This window comes from Sebastes umbrosus, chromosome 19, assembly GCF_015220745.1.
Source record: "Sebastes umbrosus isolate fSebUmb1 chromosome 19, fSebUmb1.pri, whole genome shotgun sequence".
NCBI lineage: Eukaryota > Metazoa > Chordata > Actinopteri > Perciformes > Sebastidae > Sebastes > Sebastes umbrosus.
Genome location: NC_051287.1, coordinates 19229285 through 19249108, shown reverse-complemented (window position 1 = coordinate 19249108; position 19824 = coordinate 19229285). Strand labels below are relative to the sequence as shown.

The following is a 19824-nucleotide window of genomic DNA, read 5'->3' as shown; positions in this document are numbered from 1 at the left end:
ACCATACCTATGTGTCCAGTTGATTAAATAAACTGTGATCAGTTTAAATGTACTGTGTGTTGTTTTTAGTTTAGTTGTTGGTTGTGCAAACATACTATATTTATATGAACTCCATCTGATGCCATCAGCATTTGCTATACGACTAAATATCACTTCCTGCATGGGAAAAAGTCTAATACCATTGTCCATCAAAAAAAAATAATAACCTGAGGTGTTTTTGTTTTACAGTTGACAGTTTCGATCTCAGATAGAGGAATATCTCTTGCACTTTTAAATCCTGACAATGAATGTTCCTGCATGCAAAAATATAAATAATATTCAAAACATTATAATGGAGGTATATGACATTCATAGTCTACGTGTCAATAAATACGTTTTTATATATATAGGCTTCATGCTGCGGTCGGTCATCAATGAAAAGTTCAATAGTTAAAGTCATATTTTGATACTATAATGTATGAGATTACAGGCACGCTTTTGTCTCCAAAACAAGATACTTGCTAATGTGCAGGTAACGTTAACAAGGTCATGTACTCCTACTTTAACATATAATAATAATAATCACCATAAATTGTCTTTAGCAGAGGATATGTTGGGGGCCCGATAGCCCCTCTATCACCTAAACAACTTCACAAGGTCAAAGGTGAAAATAACATCAATAAATAACATCAAGTAATTTAAAGGCAGCAGTCCTTTGCACAATCTTTCCCATGATGCACTCTTCCTGCTTTGTGGCAAATACACACTCACAAAAAATGCAACACACACACACACACACTAGGATGTACCAACTATCCACAATAATAAGGGCAAATACATGCACGCACAACCAAAGGACTAAACGTCATGCATAATTACAAAACACATACAATTGCGTCATATTTATTTATTTTATTTGTACGTTTGTCATTTGAATAATCCTATCCAATTGAGCCTAATTTAATCTTGATGCCAAACATTTTCCCAACGTTTGGGAAATAAATTATTGCTTCATTAATTTATCCTCACAAATGATCCAAAAACCACAAAAATATCACATTCTATTTTATTGCAATTTAGTACACAAAACATTTATGATGCACAGTCTATCAAATAAACTTTTTTGTTGGATTTCATTTCATGTTTTTTAACAAAACAAAAACAATTTCAGAGGAGGAAAAAAGTGCTTTACAGGGATTTACCATCTCAATAAATACAAGGACATTGAGGTCTTGTTGGATCCTGTTCTTCACACAATGGCCATGGCACTAAAATACAGATGCACACTCTCTACCCCTGCCAACACACGCACGCACACACACACACACGCCCACACACACACACACACACACACACACACACACACACACACGTCTTACTATGTACAACCCCAGTCTGTTTCATATTGTACCAATACACCAGCACTCCCTCTTTGTGTGAAAGACACACACACACACAGCGGCTGAACAAGCAACCTTCGAAATTATAAATTAGTGACAATACACTTGTTTGGAAATGTGAAAATACTTGGAACAGATTTTGTAGGAATGTGTTTTTTGACTAGTACGCTCATCTCAGACTTCCCTCTCGCAGTTTAAAAGAAACGTAACAGGATTGTGGCGGCCTGAAATCTGTTAGCTTCTAATGTTACAGCCATAATTTAATAACAAACGAGCCCAGACATTGTGCTTTGGTGGTTTTCCTTTCGTGATAAACAGTCAAGATGCTGATTTTCTACCAATAGAAGATTTAAAATAATTTGTTCTGCACAATAAAATAAAAAAAACACCCAAATTAGAGACGGATTACAGGCTGGAATTGTAATTAGCTGATTCACTGCTGTAACGTTTCTTTTAATAATGGAAAAGATAAGGCACACAACATTTTCATTCCTTAACAAAAATCGAATTTCAATGGAAAAGTGACCTAAAATGTAACTAAGAAGTTTCTGTTTTTTGAGATGTCATAAAAGTCTGTCATTCCTAAAGAAAATATTTCAACAGTCAACTTATTTAATTTACATTTATGTTTCCTTCATGGTTGTTTTAGAGAGAAAAGAGTGAGGAGTCTTACCTCTAATGTGGTCTACTGTGTGTGCCGGGACCTCGGGGCCACAATGACAGTTAGTTCCCCCTTTAAGTTTTCCCTTCTTTGTTTATCTTCTGACAGCACTCAGAGGCTTCAGTCCTGCTTCCTTGGTCAGTTTCATCCCTTTAAAACTCCATTCCTCCTTGAAGTCGGAGGGTGGATTGGCAGAGTGGAGGATGCTGTACATGTGAAGCAAAATGGGTCCTTTAGGTGGTGTAAAATACAGTCAGTGAGTTCCCGCTAATGATAAATGCTTCATCATTTTGACAGAGTGGCTGCAGGTGGGATATTCCTGTCCTGTCCTCAGAAAGAAAAAAAAAAACATAAAGACGGATGTAATTTTTCCTCGTTCTTCCATTTCTTTTTCTGCTTCCGAGCAGCTCCTGTAAGATGTGTCTTTTCTCCAAGCTGACTCCTGCCTGACCTCTGGGTCAGGTCTGCAGACGTCAGTGATGGGAGGTCGAGGGTTAGGATCCGGAGGTTTAGGGGTCACGAGGGGTCGTAGTGGTGGAGCGCTAGCGGCTGAGGGGGAGCTGTGGCAGCGACATGGCCTGGTGAGGGAGACCCTGAGAGGTCAGCATGGAGAAGGGATGACCTGGAGAGCACACAGAAAAAAGCATTTTAAAACAGTGTAATAAATAATAATCTGCTTTAAAACTACCTAAAAGTACAGTTTTATTTTACTGCACAAAAGTAAGCTGCAACTCACTGTCAATGTACCCGTGAAGGGCCACCATGCGCGCCCGCTCTGGACTGCCAAAGGGAGAGTAATGCAGCTCATCGGGCAGGGACGAGGGTATCCTGGACTGGAGATGACCTGGGGGCGCCCCACTGTGCTGGGGCGTGTGCTTTTTGTGTCTTGCTCTGCAGTTTTGAAACCACACCTATGAAGACGCAATGTAACCAGACATCATGTAGCTATATTCTTAAAATCAAATATGTTGATTTGTACGTTTTTTAAGAAGCATAAATGACAGACAAAAAAATTGAAAATGTATTATCTAACATGAACATTTAATACATAATCTGACTTTTTTTTATTCTACTCATTGTATGGCTGGATCAGGTCATAGGTGTTTGTATGTTACTGAATTATGTGATTTCAATACATGCATGGTGCCTTCAAATGAAACTTGTGTTTACAACATGGGAAGTCGTGTACACGATTTGCTTGGCGTTCAAGTGGTGGTTAAGTCGTGAGAACACCGCTGCTAAGCAACAGCAATATTAACGTTACTGTCGTCGTCTAGAAGCCACAGAGGCTTACAATTTAGCAAGCTAGCAAGTGGGTAACATAATGCAGGAAATGCAAAGGCATAATGACAGAGGAAAAAGATGAGGTCGTTGGGAATATCAACATTTTCCTCAGACATATTATAAAATTACAAATAAAAACAATATACGACTAAAATTACAATATATTAACTTAATATGTGCCGAAAAATGTACTTCCAAGGCCTCCGCCATTTCTGACAACGTCAACAAACACGTCACAAGTCGTGAGGCCGGAGCTTTCAGAAACTTTCCACTTATGATGTTGTGAATACCACAAGAGCGACGCGTTCATATGGATTCTTCTCGTGAGTCACGGTAAACACGACCCCATTTGAAGGCACCAACAGTGCCATAACATAAGTAGATTCATTAGTACCAGAATAAAGTGTATTTCTGTGTACTGACCTGTATAACTCTCCTGCTGAGGCCCGTCATGTCGGCTAGTTTCTGTAGCGTCTGGGCGTCTGGATTGTTGTCCTGGGCAAACTGAGCCTGCATGATCTGCACATGGAGGCGAATCTTTAGCATTAAACCAATCCGATCATTACAGAGGTCATTGCGTATTGGATTGAGGATTGAAGCTAAGAGTGCTGCACGTTTACAAAATGGGCTTCAAATTGTATTAAAAAATACCTTGGTTATAGGCTGAGATTGGTGTGTGTTGTGTCTGACCTGTAGCTGTTCTGCAGTGAAGGATGTCCGTGCCCTTTTGGCCGGTTTGGGTTGACTGTCTTGTTCTGTTGGAACCGCTCCTTCTAATGTGATACCATTGCCTGAAAAACACAACGGCAGACATGTGAGATGACAGACAAACCTAAATGAAATGACCAAGATAGTCCCAGGAGATGTATTTGAACCAGACGACTTGGAAGGGACTTTTTTTTCCTCAGTCGGAACCCAAATTTGAGGGTCTTTGACTCTTGTAACATGACCATTGAGAAATCAGAAAGAAGCAGCCCAGACATATTAAATCATCAGAAATAATAAACCGTACAAAGGTGAATTATGCAGTCATTATTTTGCTCGGATTTTGGGAGGACTCTCGAGCAAACATCTGGACGGCCACAGAGAACCATTACAGTAAATTTGCCAGAACCACTACTCACCGCTCTCAGCCGCCCGTTTGAGGTTCTCCACCATGGTGTCGTAGTGGATCCTACACAGGACCTTGTCTTCCACCAAGCCAAACTCCTCTCCCGTGGACAACTGCCTCTTACACGAGTAACACGCAAAACACGCCAAGTGGTATGCGTTTCCCCTGGCACGGCGCACCCAGTCGCTGGCGTATATCTGCCGCCCACAACGGGCACACTTAGTACCAAACCTACTGTAAGGGAGAGAAAAGGAGAGCAGAGGCAGAGGAGGAGAAACAGAATGAGGAATTAGTGGTTCATTGATGGGGTAAAAGCAACATTTCGATAAAGAAAATCACAGCAGTAGATGATCTTAGATGATCCAGATAGTACACACATTAATTAAACATGCACAGACGTCCTTTTCTTTGAGAATATTTTGAGAGAGCTGAAGTTGAAAATAAGTGTTTTTAAACTTGAAGTTTTGGCAGAACTCAAGGGTTTAAAGGAAGAAACCTTGGAGGAGGATGTGGCCTTCAGAAAAGACTCCTGACTGCGGCTGCAAGCTGAGCCTTGAATGCAAACAAACCAACACCTGCAATTTCCTGGTTGATGCATGAAGGCCCTGACATGCACACACACACACACACCGGGGAACAAACCAACACACACGCAAACCAGGGTGGTTTTACACACAGTGGAAGATGAAGAAAGACTCGGATGACATCACTCTAGATCGCCCCGCTGTAACTGATAGCAACAGTGAGGTCAGGCGGCACATAAACCTAAACCACCTGACTTACTGTTCTGAATGGGTGGGTGGATGAAAGATAAGTGGACAGAAAGTCATGGAAAGAGAGAGGGTGAGTGAACGTACATTTTGTTAAGTCAGCAAATGCTTTAAGACAATTCCTCATGAGCTCAAAACAAGATATGAATGTCTAAAATATACATGCTCTCGTCATTTTAAATATTTGAATGTGTATAAATGTGACTGAGGACAGAATGAGACAAATACAAGGGTGGAACAGAGACAAAGCAAACATAGATTTAAGTACCCTAACATTCATCATCTTCTAGATAAGTGTGCATTAGTCCCTCTCACTATGATTTTTGGCACTCAGCCCCAATCCCATTTAATCCCACTGAAGATGTAAATCTTTTTTTTTTTTTTAAAATGGGTCACAAATATATATAGTACATTTTTTAAAGGCTGAATAGTTTCCTAAAACAGCTGGTCATTTTTCACAAACATTATTCAACCAAGAGTGAACAATGCATTTCATGGGGACTATTTTCATCTGCGGATGAATACACATGTGGTGTTCTAGTGAGGATTTACAGCAGCAGGATGGTTTAAGGGTGACTCTAAATAAACTACAGTGCCCATGTTCATCTTGTCATGTGACTCAATGTGTCCATAGTAGTTTTAGTAGGGTTGTACTGAATAGTTCAAAGCTTCGTTCATAACGTCGACATTCAAATTCAAAATCAACATTTTTTTTTGCATGTCAATTCATTGTGTTTAAATTGGGGCTGTCAAATTTAATGAGATAATAACAGGTTAAAACTAATTTGTTTCAACGCCACTAATTTCTTTAATGCATTAACTCAATCCACCTTTCAGAGGTTGTAGCGGGCTCAGTTTTAAGCTAGAGTGAAGATACTGGTATCATCTGAAACTAGAAAACCTAAAATCCATCGGTACCAACCATACTAGCTCGTTGTAAATAATGCTCCAAACTTATGCTATATTTTGGCGAGGAAAAACTAGCATGGCCAATTTCAAAGGGGTCCAATGACCTCTGACCTTAGGATATGTGAATGAAAATGGGTTCCATGGGTACCCACGAGTCTCCCCTTTACAGACATGCCCACTTTATGATAATCACATGCAGTTTGGGACAAGTCATAGTCAAGTCAGCACACTGACACACTGACAGCTGTTGTTGCCTGTTGGGCTTGAGTTTGCCATGTTATGATTTGAGCATACTATTTTTATACTAAATGCAGTACCTGTGAGGGTTTCTTGAATGAATATTTGTCATTGTTTTGTGTTCCAATAATAAATATATACATACATTTGCATATAGCAAGAATATTTGCCCACTCCCATGTTGATAAGAGTATTAAATACTTGACAAATCTCCCTTTAAGGTACATTTTGAACAGATAAAAAATGTGCGATTAATTTACGATTAATCACGATTAAATATGGACAATCATGTGACTAATCACAATTCAATATTTGAATCGATTGACAGCCCTAGTTTAAACCCAGTATTTCTGCACAGTTGCAGATAAAGATTAGGCTAATATTATAAGTGGCTATTAAACTATTTGTAAAATCAAATTCCAGTGGTGGCTGCGTAACGTGATGCGCAGATGACTGGTCGACTCGCAGGTCAGGTCACACCTACAGTATATGTATTTATGGTGACGAAACTGACGAGTTATATTCATTAAAGAAAGTTGATTTCATAAAAAAAATATTCATTTAATCTGATGAATCACTTTATTCAAATTGAGGGAGGGTCATGACGTCATAAAATATGACGAGAGACAATTGTAGCTTCATTCGAAACCTCAATAGAAGCTTTGAATATAAAAAAATTATGGAAAAAATGGGGGTCTGTGGCAGGGAGGAATAAGATACATCAGGCTTTGGCAACGCAGACGATGCTTTGATAGTTTCGGTCTTTTAATGGGATTTGTTGAAAATACAAAAAAACATAGAATATCACCGGGCTTCTCCTTTCACTGAGATTCGCTGTGCAGCTGGCACTGTGGAGTATCCCAAAAAACTCCACTTTAATACAACTGAAATATTATACTAATTTCCCGTTTTACACCACAATCAAAAGACATTAAGCTCCTAATTTAAAGAGCACATTGTGGGTTTAATGGGTATAAAGCGCTTTACGTTTGAGACGGTCGTGGTTAGGTTAAGAGCCATTGTTGGGGTCAGCAGCTGCCAATTCTGGTGAAGGAGGCAGCCTGGGAGAAAGTAAAAACTGGGGGCCCAGAAGCATAACGGCGAAGCTCAAATTAGATTTTCCATATTGATGGACAGATATCAAGAGCTGATGGCTGACTCAACATCTTTACTAATACATGTTCTTCTTTAACTTAGAATATAGAGCAGAGGTATAGAGAGAAAGCTCATGCAAGTGCAGCATCACAAACACGAGCCAAATTCAGTCAATAGTTGAAAGGTACGAAGGCAAGCTGGTGAGGGCGGGATGAAAAGAATAGACACGGAGAGAGAGGAAGTAAGTGGCTGAGGGAAATAGCAAAGTAAAGAGTGTCGATGGCGGAGGGAGAGAGAGAGGAGCAGAGGGACGGAGAGCACGAGGGTTTGCCAAGTGAGTGGGTTTGGCAGCGTATCAGTGCACTCAAGTCCACTCTATCTGGGATGAAAGCATACTATAGCCTCCGACATCTCACAAACTCGTACCCCTCCTCATGTATATGAGCTTGTTGGCCAGAAGATTCATTTTTCTGCATGTAGTGTGGTAGAGAGAATATTTATAGGTCATGAATACATGCCTACTGTTTGAGGATTCTGTTTGCCTTCCTAGTTTTTATCATCACTGTCAAGTAATGCAACAAATACAATCTCCAGTACCAGGCCTGCTATTCCTCATCACAAACAAACACAGTTCAGCATTAGAGCAAGCGAGTCTTTGTGGTGACCTTGAAATAAAATTAGCTGGCATAGCACTTACAGAGGATCTTAAGTTGTCACAGATATGTGCAACTTAACCAAAAGAAACCTCTTATAACCCAATAAAAGCCATTCCGGAGACAAATGGTCTCCATGGCTTACAGCGCTGTGCTGTGTGTGTGCGTATTGTTTCGGATTGTTATGGAGAAAGCCAGGCTGTTTCTACAGTAAAAGAGGAAAACATTGTGGAACATTGTGGCTAATCTAGCATGACAGCTTGTCAGTTTCATGCTCCGAGACAGAACCCAGAAAAGCTGCAAATCATCCCTTGTTTTAACCCCCTCCTCGTCCCCCATCTTCATCTCCTCCTCAGACCCCTCCTCCCTCTATACCCCGGCTTCTTTTTTTTTTTTTTGTATCTCGTTTTTTGTCTTTGTACCAAAAACCTGGTGTTTATTTTGGAGCGATGTCAATCCTCACGGCCCCCCCTGTATCACTCACAAAAGGGGAAAATCCTACACCGCAAAACTCCCCTTTTCCCCCAGACCTCTGCTATTTGCTCCCTTCTTTCGTCTAATCTTTACTTCTTCTTTTTTTTTTTAACAGTAATTCACCTGCTGCTGAAAGAGTGGCTTGAGGAGGTACACGTTTTTTGGATTATTTCTGATGTGCTATGAGAATACTCTAATCTCTATTAGATTTGTCCTGAGAGACTTCTTGCTTGCGGTTTTTACGAGGCGGGGTTCGTGTTAGGCCTTTTGTATGGGAATCTAAAACGGGGGGGGGAAGTGATCTAAATACTTTACAGACAACATCTTTTAACGGATTTAAAAATATCATCAGGCTTTACCACATTAACCCTGCACAAGAGAAACCTTGACGTTTTTTATACTCTGTTCTTTGAGACTGCAGTAACTGTGGCGGTTTTCTTTGTGCTTTACAACATGAATAATCATCATAATAATAATAATAATTCATTGCTTTGACGGAGCAGTCTTTATTTAAATGTGTAGCATTGTGTGACAGATGTCTTATTATAATTTCAATTCATTCGGTTCTTAATAAAACTCAATCTCGCTCTGTACTGGTTTACTCGTCTTTGTTGCTATGGAGACCTAATCAGCTAAGCAGAGGTGGGTTGATGAATAATTATTATTACAATACACACACACACACACACACACACACACACACACACACAGACACACATAAAGAGACACGTGCACACATCTCATCCACAAAGTTCCCTATACGTGCATGGACTCTGGTTACACTGTATGTCGGTATCCCAGGGTGCCCCTGATTAGTGCAGCAATGCAACTTCCTGTGTGGCCTGCAGCTCACGGACGAGGATGATGTTTCTACGGAGCGGGGCGAGGGAGTGGAGGGGGGTCAGGGGAGGAGGCTGATAAAGAAATGGTTTGCGTGCGTGTATGTGTGTGTGTGTGTGTGTGTGTGTGTGTGTGTGAGCAAGCCCCTGAGGCCTGACATGGGTTTGAGAGGCACAGCATGGGCTCTGTCCTGCGCCCCCTATCCCGACATACACACACCACCTTCCAAACCCCCCTCACCATACATACACACACACACACACACACGTATATGGAGGGAAACCCGCTCTGATTTCCTGCTATTACGCCCTATTAAAGCAGCTGTCAGTCCAAAGCCAGATGAGAGGCTGACACAGATGAAGAAATATCTCCAGAGGTTTGAAAACCAGCCCAGAGGATCTGGACTCGCGGTGGCGTTTAGCCTAGTTTAAATCTGGCCTAAACCCAGATTACAGTTTATATTTACAGAGGTAACCATTGTACAGACACCAGCCATGCAGCAAAGCTTCACTGTCGCTGCAGGATTTACTAAACAATTTATCGTTTTCCAGTCAGACCAAGGAAATCTAATCCGAAACTACAAATAGTATTATGCAAATGAGGGTTTTTGTCCAGAGATTGTAACCATATTGAGTAGAAGATTTGTCTAACAGTTTGACCATTATATTATCCAGACAATCAAATTTAATATATTAGTGTTCAGTTATTCCACTGATAGTAGGCCTAAAGCTGCAACGATTAGTTGATTAATTATCAACTATAAAAGCAATCGCCAATTATTTTGATAATCGATCAGTTTGAGTAATTTTCTAAGAAAACAAAAGTCAAAAGTCTCTGATCCCAGCTTCTTAAATGTGAATATTTTCTGGTTTCTTTACTCCTCTATGACAGTAAACTGAATATATTTGAATCGTGGACAAAACAAGACATTTGAGGACATCATCTTGGGCTTTGAGAAACACTGATCAACATTTTTCAACATTTTTTAGACCAAACAACTAATCGATAAATCAAGAAAATAATCAACAGATTAATCAAAAATCAAAATAATCGTTAGTTGCAGCCCAAACTGATAGGAATGAAACTGTTCTGAATACTGTGTTTTTGACTTATGAGGCTCTGAACCTTTGAAACTAACAACTTACTAGTTTGACATCTCGTGAAGGTGGTTGGAAGTTTTGATGTATGAAACGCCTACAGCATGCATAACCATTCATCCAAATAAAAAACATCCAAAATGGCTATACTGCCATACAAACAAATTGGGTTCTTCGCTTTCATATCCTTTTGAACAAATGAACAAAGTAATCTATAGATTTAAAAGTAGTTTAACTACACCGAATCAATTCCACTGGAGTCGGAGGCTCAGATTACAGCCGCTAGCATGCTGCTCTGCTAAACTAGGCTAGTTAGATTCAGCAGGCCTCATCTATCTGGTGTTACATGTTTCCTCCATTGTGATTACGATACTGACTCATTTATGTGGCATAACAATATAACCAATTATTAACATGTTGAACCGTTAGAGTTGATTTTTCAATTACAGGAAACAGGTCAGAAAATGGGGGTCAATTAGCTTCAGCAAAGGCTAGCTGTGCCTCACCAGGTAGCTTGAGTTAGCCGTTTCAGTCACTGCAGTTTGGTTCTGTTTTGTAATTTTATATGCTGTTTTATTTAGAAAATTACTCATTTTTATGATTTGTTTTCCACACACACACATACAAGTATTTGGGGGTGGCGCCATTTTTGTTGGAGGTGCAAACACTGGAGGCGGAGGCGCATGATAGGCTAGTGGGCAGCGGCATGGGTAGAGCATTACGTCATTGTGTGTAAAAGAATAATTTTCATATCGTAAAACCTGTCATGTCAAGCAAAAACAGATTCAATCAGATATATTTTTACAGTGTTTTGGCTATGTATAGTTGGCTACAGCATATAGGCTAAAGCAGAGATTCACATTGACACTAAAGCTGACAGCTTAAAGTGTTTAAATGTGAAGCTGTTTGATTTTCATTTTTTTCTGTTTGCATTTCTTTATTAACAAGAAGAAAAACTGACCCATAATTTGAGCTATAGTGGGAAATGGTCCTTTCAAAATCTATGTGGACTGCATTACAGTTCATATAGGATAGCTGCTGCACACCGGTTGATATAAAACTACTGTATGAATTTGTGTAATCTGTATAGTGTGTCTTTAATATACAGTAATCCTTTGGAAATTATCTATCCTGATAGGTCAACAACACATTTATCGTTTCTATATTCAAGCACTTTTTAGTCACAAGCTGTATTTCACATAAATACAGCATAGGATTTCTCTGATGAGTATATAACATATGACCCAGTGACACTCATTACCATTTTCTAATGCTCTGACGTATTTGAAACCCTCCCTGCGTGTTTAATGCAGGCTCAGAGTCCAGAGAGCGGTGTTTAGGGGGCGAGAGGGGTGAATGGTGAAGGAGCTTTTAAATGGAGACGGGTCAGGTAAAATATTATTATGATGTGGCAGAGCAAACACCAAAAATCTCCATTTTATGAAAAAATCAGCAAAATGATTGGCAGCTGCTGGACATGCATAAATAAACAGAGATCTCAGTGGATGTTTATGTGTGTGTGTCAGTGTGTGCACGTTCTTCAGAGTTGTAAAAGGAGGCAATGTGTACACTGCTAATATGTACATGTTTCATATTCATGTTTTCATATTTAGGTGTGTGTCCATGTATAAGTGTGCCCATATCTGTTTTAGTCTGTGTGTGTTTTTTTTTTAGTTTGGATAGGAGTCACATTCAGAACAGAAACATGCTGACCAGGCACTCGGGGCGGTCTAATTGCTGGTCTGGAGGCCTGAGGGTCTGGGGTGGAGGACGACTAATTGCTGGTGATTATAAACCTCAGAGCGGTGGCGTGGTATCAGGTTTCAATCAGACAAACACCAAAGCTCACAGCTCCAAGCAGTCACACATGCACACACACACACACACACACAATGTGCACAATGCATGTGTGTCCATACTATATAGCCTATCCACCAGCTTCAGGCTACAGGCACAGGATTTTACTATGTGTTGTTGCTGGTGTGAACCCCATTTAACCTCAGACACACACACACACACACACACACACACACACACAGTCAAAAAAGTGAGAAAATCGGAATAAAAACATCAACCAAGACTTATTCCTCCTCTGCTGCATGCCAACACAAGTACAGTATGTGGCTATTGAATGAATGCAACTGATGGTAAATTCATCCTTGAATTATGATAAATCAACATATCAATCAACAAATCTGTCTCTCATTTTTCCCCAATGTGTGTGTGTGTCTCTGTATCACTATATCTATTTGTTTATTTATCAGCATTGATCTTGCATGAAAATAAAGTAATTGTTGACCAAAATATACACAACAGAGTATACATATGAGTATGATAGATAGGTAGGTAGATAGATAGATAGATAGATAGATAGATAGATAGAAATCCTTTTTTAGTGTTATACTGTGGAAACACTGGTATAACTGTCTTTTATAAAAAAAAAATGGCAGTTTCTATTTTAATGTGTGTATTGTTGTTTGTGTTGTATGTTTTTTAATGGACTTCTAGTCTGTCAATAAAGATGAATTGAATAGATAGATAGTAAATCTGTGAAATTATATTGTTATTTATTGTACTTGAGTCTAAAGACAGAATTTATATGAATATTTTTGTTTTATTTTGCTTTGTTCTGTTCTCTGGAAATTAATAACAAGCATGTGATATGTTTTATTATTATTATAACACATATCTTTCTATTTTCACATTTTATGGGGATGCAGTAGAAATAGAATAGAATAGATTGGAATAAAATAGAGTGTATGCATCTTTCTCTCTGTTGTATGTCAGTTTCGTTGCACTCAACGCTTTGCTTTGCCTATAGGAGCCGAGTAGACTAAACTCAGATAGCTGCGCACTCAAACGGGCATTTCCGTTTCTTTAACGTGTCCCTCAAAACAGCCATCGTGCGCGCTTCGTGGCTGGCACGTTGTGCATTAACAGTGTGTTGATAAGTTAAAGTGTGTGTGTGTGTGTGTGTGTGTGTGTGTGTGTGTGTGTGTGTGCGTGTGTTTAACGCCCACAAATGGGAGAATTTATCATGCAGTGGCCAAATAAAATCCGGACCAAGGCCTGTCTGATCCGACATGGTCCACCGGAAACTAATCATTACATTTATTGCAATGTAAAATGACAACAAAATAATTTAAAAAAATAATCTGATATTATCTGAGCGGTAGAAGATGATGAAACGTGATAAAAAGAATAAAAAACATCCTCCTCTAAAACACAGCTATAGGATAATAACATCCCAAAAAAACAACAAAACTCTCCTTTTACGCGTTTTAAGATAAAGGACAGCATTTTCCAAACGTTTATTCTGGTGGGCTAGATATTCTTTTTCTTTTTTTTTGTCGCTCCTGGGAGGGAATGTTGTGTGTTGGATAGCCATAACAAAAGTGTGGATCTTTCAGCTAGACTTTTATTTTGTTACAGACTTGTGAGACGTTTTTGAAAAGATCTTTCAAGAGGAACACATGAGGCAACCCTCATCCATCTCAGAGAGAGAGAGAGGGAGAGAGAGGAGAGAGAGAGAGAGAGAGTAGACGTGGTATTTTGAAAACACGGTCATAAACTTACCCTACCTGAAATAATCCATTTTACAGAAGATCTCTTTGTTTTTGATGTAGCAGCTGCTGTGCTGACGTAGCGACGTTCTGCAGACAGAACACTCCAGACAGCGCACGTGCCAGATCAGGTTGTTCACCTGCAAAATAGGAAACATCCATGTCAACACACCCACACACACACACACACACTCACACACGCACTGATTATGATCGATCACTGCATTATGGACGTACAGTGTGCATGGTGCTGAGTAATAACTAACCAAAGTTTTCCATCAACATTACTATATTCATAATTCCTCTATATGCCTAATTACGCAGCAATACAACTTGAAAAAATTATTTCTATGAAAGTTGCACATCTTACATTAAAGAGTTAATAGTGATATTGGCCTATTATCATTTTAAAATTCAATTTTAGGGACTTTAAGCGAGTCTATGGTGCCAATCTGTGACTTTATAGAGATGTTATTGTACTTTTTTCTGATATAACCACGCCATATTTTTGTAATCACTAGGACTTTTTTTATTAAAAAATTAAATAATTAGCCTGTAAAATTACTGTGGTTCCTTTTCGTACTTTATCGTAGACTATATGATTTTGCATGCATTCTTATTGAGAAATATCAAAGCAAGCATCCTGCTTATAGCTAACATTTTCTGGCACTGAGTCAAATGTTTTCGTTCAACAGCAATTATGATAGCATTTTAGCAAAATTAAAATAATAATAATAATAATTATCAAGCGTGGAAAACAAGTGACCAATATCTAATGACAACTAAAAAATAATTTAAATCATTTTTGTAAATTCACAGATTGCACAGCCATTTCGCTGCTGCTCATTTAATAGGTTTCAAAATATTATTATTATCCAAAATTAGCCCGATTATTTTGGCGATAGAGATCATGCAATCATATTCAATTTAGAATATAAATATCTATTATGGCAATTTTATCTAACAAACCATAATTTATTGTAACCATTTTAGGACTTTTAAAATCAGTAAAAAAAAACAATTTATTTACATAAATTTATTTACAGCATCGGCCAGTGTGAAATATTTTCACACAGAAATAAATAAGCACGAAGTTTAACAGTCAAAAAGGGCTAATATTAAAAAAACAGGACAAGACTACCATAAATGTAGACCACATAAAATGCTGCACTTAAATGTATTATATGACTAAATTAATTTACACAAATCTTTTTTTTCATAAAGTGTGTTTTCCATCAACATTTCTAGATGATCTCCTAATAGGCCTGGACTTCGACACAACAACAAAAGTGAACTCACACTTCCTGACAAACACACCCATTTGCGCGCGAGTGAAGACTGTTTTGCTTGGAAGAAGCACGCGGGCGCACGCGACAAGTCGAGGCGTATTGACAGCTAGGCTGTAAAACAGAAAGAAAAAAAAAATCAAAACACCCCCCTGTTGTATCTGTCGCTTTAAATCTTTGAAAATGTTTTTTTTTTTTTTGTGCAGATAAGAGCGGTTAAATCTGGAGACAAGTAGGTTTTTGAATCTAAAGGTTGATTTCGTGCATGTTACAACTATAAAATAATTATAGAATAAGTTGAATTAAGGTATTTCTATGTGCCAGGTCAGGATACGTTTAGTTCATGGGTGACACATGTCTTCAGTGTTGTATTTACTTGTGCATGATTTTTTTATTTGGCGTAATTTCCACAATAAGGATGCGTAAAGTTGTTCAAGGCCTTCACCAAAACAGGACAACATGGCACCCTCCTCCACTTGCTCCTGCTCGTCTTGTTGTCGACTAAGAGCTATTTGCTGTTAATATGAATGCCAGAATAAAAAACAAGAGAAGGCTAAACAAATAAACAAGACGTCCCCAGCAGCCAGAAGAACATTATCTCTGCTCTGTGCATTTTCATCCTGTTTTTTTAGTCGAAGCTGTTTTTCTGCTCGGCCTCTCTCTCTCTCACCTTCAGCAGGTATCTGTCCACGATCTCCTGTCCGCAGCTGGCGCACATGTTCTTCCCGGTGGACGCTGACACCGAGCTGCTGGTGGAGATCGGTGAGCACACGGAGGGAGTGGACGGAGTGCTGGGAGACGACCGGGTGTCCTCCGGCTCCATGTTGGACCGCTGGGACTCTCCGTCCGACTGAGACTGCAAGAGGAGCATCATCAGCAACACACACAATAAATCACACTCTGCAGATGTTGATGCCAATTTCATGATATCAATAAGTGGATAATTCACAAATGTAATGTATATCCTCCTGAGACCCAGCCCGTTGACTTGTGTCCTCTGCACTGTAAACAATTGCTGTTAATTTACAGCAGGATTTAAACAGTATTAACCTGTTATTGCTGAAAAACAGTGCTTTACTGTTAATACAAAAGAAAACCTGTTAAATTACTTAACGCTCATAGGCCGTTTTTTAACTGAACTATAATGCATTCTTAAAAAACAGCACTTTACTGCTGATCAACTGTCTAAAGTATCATCAGTAACAGTTTCATGCAGTATTTATTTTAATTCTGGGACCTGATCTGCACATGTGAGGCTTGTACATTGTACATGATTGTAAAATCAGTGAATTAGCTTTATTGTTCTTCACTCACATGTTGTTCTGGTTTGCATTCTGTGCTTGTAGCCAGCTATAGACAGACATTTTGGGAAAAGTGTCAACAAGTCTATTATAGCCTTTTTCCTAACAAGTGCCTTTAATTGTATTTAGTGTGACTATTCCTATGTCTGTAATCTGCTAAGTCTATTCATCTAGGCAAAAATAATAATGTTTATTCAAATGTATTTAAAAAATACAACATAAATAGTGCATTAAAAAAAACAGTAAGATAATGTAAAAGAAAGGTGAAAAACAGCTATATAATGTATCTTTAAACAGTAAATTAACTGTAAAATACTGTGAAATTATTTTTTTTTAAAAAACAGTTCAAACGGTATTTTTCATTAACAGTATAAAGCTGTAAATGTCAGCGACAGTATAATAATGTTAATTTTACAGTAACATAAAGGAAACCCTGCTGTCAGTTCTTTACTGTTATTTTACTGGGAAATTCCTAACGGTGTGTAGTAGACATTTTGTCCACATGCATCCCCTTTTACTCTTTTGAGCTACTCTATCAACCCCTGGTGTATTTTAAAGAGGACATCCTGGGCTTCATTGGGACAATTCCAGTGTTATGGTCTCCTGTTTACCATACTCATAAGCGCAAACTTTGTATTCTTGAGGCAAATTGTATTTCTACTTGGGGAAATCTTCAAACCTCAATGATCACTGATACATGTCAGTGATACATAGCGATATGTATGAATTATGGGTGTTACATTACATGGAATTACCCATTTACTGTAAATATAATTTGTGTTACCATGAATCCAGAATGATATCTTTTTTTAGTTTTTCAATCATTTTTTGGTTTAATATCACTCTACAGCCATAATCTGTTCATTTTGTTGTATCTTCTGAATCGTTTAACATTAATGTTAACAAATGGTCCACTACAGAGGACATGCTGTAAATTAAAAATAATAAAAAATAAAATTGAAAAAGTCTAAATTGTAAGATTGTGGTTGATTACAAAAGAAAAAAAAATGGAAAACTTCATAGACAAAAATCAGTCTTGTGTTCATCACACCTTTTTTTTTTTCCTAACTATGCCATATAGTTTTGAAGCTTGAATGTGGGGGTGCGTTTATTATAAACAACCAACCAACCATTAACAGGTGGAAACCTTCAGTGTGAAGTAAGAAAGTTGAATATAGGTTGGCTTTACAGACAATCAAAAGGAGCGACTCTCTTAGAAATCTTCCCAAATTCTTACTTAAAAAAAAAAAAAAAAGAATTGCTTGCGTTGAGAAATAGGAAAACTACACAGTGCATTCATTGAAAAAAAATAAAATGCTTCAGAGATTAATGGGTGAACTAGAGTGGCACGATTGTTTCAGGAAATCACAAAAAAAATGGAATTGGAAGACACTTTTTTTCCTCGTTTCCAAAGAGGATATTCGCATGAATCCCACTGTGCAGTGGAAGCGTAATAAACGACCCAGACATATAAGAAGCATAAATATAAAGCAATAAAGCTCTCACCATTGGCGCGTGTTTCGAGTCCACACTGCAGCGCGAGGCTCCCGGTGTACTCTGCTGCTCGGTGATGATCACCTACAAGAAAACGGTCAGTAAAGTCTTCATCACTTTGTCCGTCTCATCCTCAGCTGAGAAATCCCCTGGAGACATTTGCAGACAGCTCTCCACAGCTACTCCTATATAAAGTGGTCCTGACAATAAACCCCCAGTTTAAAAACTGAACAAAAGGCACATTTTAATGAAGCTATTTCAATTTGGATTGATTTTTTTTTCTCCCTGCCCTTAACCCGTGCCTCTTAGAATAATAGTATTTTCTTCGCAATCCAGGACACGAGAGTGGAGGAGGAGGGGGGAGAAAAAAAAAAAAACTACCTGTAATTACAAATAGCTTGAAACGCTGCGGATAAGAGCGACCCGGAGTGTCAATTTCATCTGTCAATCACAGGAAGGCAACGGGTCACCCTAAAGAATTGCAAATTTGATTTTTAATGGCTGTAATTAAAATCCAATTCTTCTCGTGGCGAATTGGCAGCAGCTCGAGAGAGAGAGAGAGAGAGAGAGGCTCGCGGACCGCAAATCACGCTATTCATAACAAGAGAGGCGCGCGTGCCTCTTCACGGCGGCTGGCGCGTGCAGCTGATCTCAGTACACACAAGCAGTGATTCTTGTGACATCACAAGGAGACAACAACACAAAACTAGCGCACTGCACAGGCAAGATGCTGCGGGGCTGCAAATAAACTGAAGATAAAGAAGATAAAAAAAAAAGGTAAAAGAAGAAAAAAAAAAAGATAAAGAAGATAAAAAAAAAAGATAGAAGAAAAAAAAAGAATATAAAGAAGATAAAAAAAGATTAAAGAAGAAAAAAAAGATAAAGAAGATAAAAAAAAATATAAAAGAAGAAAAAAAAATAATATTAAAAAAATCATAATAAATAATTTCACATTGAGGCATCGTTATACCACATATTACTAGTTGTACGTCATCACATAAAAACATAATTCAGTCTGAACCAAACAGTGGAGGCCCACATGGGAATAAGTGGTGGTACCTCTCCAATTTGAACCTTTTTACGCACAAAGTTGCAAAGCTCAGCCAAAGTGTCCAAAGTTGTTAGAATATACCTGCTTCGTGGGAATTCCTTCGGACAGAATCTTATTTCCCTCTGAAAGAGGGGACAAAACTTCATTTTTCCAGTACATGAACCTCCCTGGAGCCTCACAGTGTCTCCAAACACTCGATGCGTGGAACCAGGAGAAGAAGACTCGGCGATTTGGCGTCAAAAACTTTGTACCATCCGCATGGACTCGGGCGTATAAGTTTTGTTTTTAACGCAAAATTCTCTCTTTTAAAAAACGCTGCTGTCTTTGTGCACAACTACAGAAGTTGTGAAGCTTTGCAGAGGCAAAGGAGTTGCTCGCTGCTCCTCCAGAGAGTCTTATTTAGAACAGAAAGACTCCTTCCTTTCCCCCCCTCTCCTCTCTCTCTCTCTCCACTTTCTGGAAGGAGTCTGACTACAGGAAGTGAATCAAATTGAGGGGCTGGCAGCTTTTACTCCAAGGCTTCATAAGGTGCAGAGCAGGGAGAGACTGCGGAGTGTCTTTGCAGAGCTGCAGTGAAAGTTTGCGCGTCTCTCTGGCCTGCCTCGATAGTTAAAGAAAA

General features: G+C 38.8%; 1 protein-coding gene across 3 annotated transcripts; it reads right to left on the bottom strand.

Moving 5' to 3' along the window:
- Positions 1–871: 871 nt before the first annotated feature.
- Positions 872–19758, bottom strand: lhx6 (LIM homeobox 6). 3 transcript variants are annotated; one of them, XR_005204326.1, is made up of 10 exons: positions 19287–19754; positions 18167–18238; positions 16030–16215; positions 14092–14213; positions 4449–4669; positions 4015–4115; positions 3748–3843; positions 2777–2951; positions 2053–2662; positions 877–1275 (listed from the first exon to the last, which is right to left on the bottom strand). XR_005204326.1 is itself a non-coding variant. In XM_037751994.1 (9 exons), the coding sequence occupies exons 1-9, from the start codon at positions 19362–19364 to the stop codon at positions 2583–2585; spliced, it is 1131 nt and encodes a 376-aa protein (XP_037607922.1). In that variant the 5' UTR covers positions 19365–19754; the 3' UTR covers positions 877–2582. The 3 variants fall into 3 exon arrangements, 1 of the variants encoding a protein (XP_037607922.1); XR_005204327.1 differs by having other exon boundaries at positions 872–2662; positions 2777–2931; positions 19287–19758; XM_037751994.1 differs by having other exon boundaries at positions 877–2662.
- Positions 19759–19824: the final 66 nt, after the last annotated feature.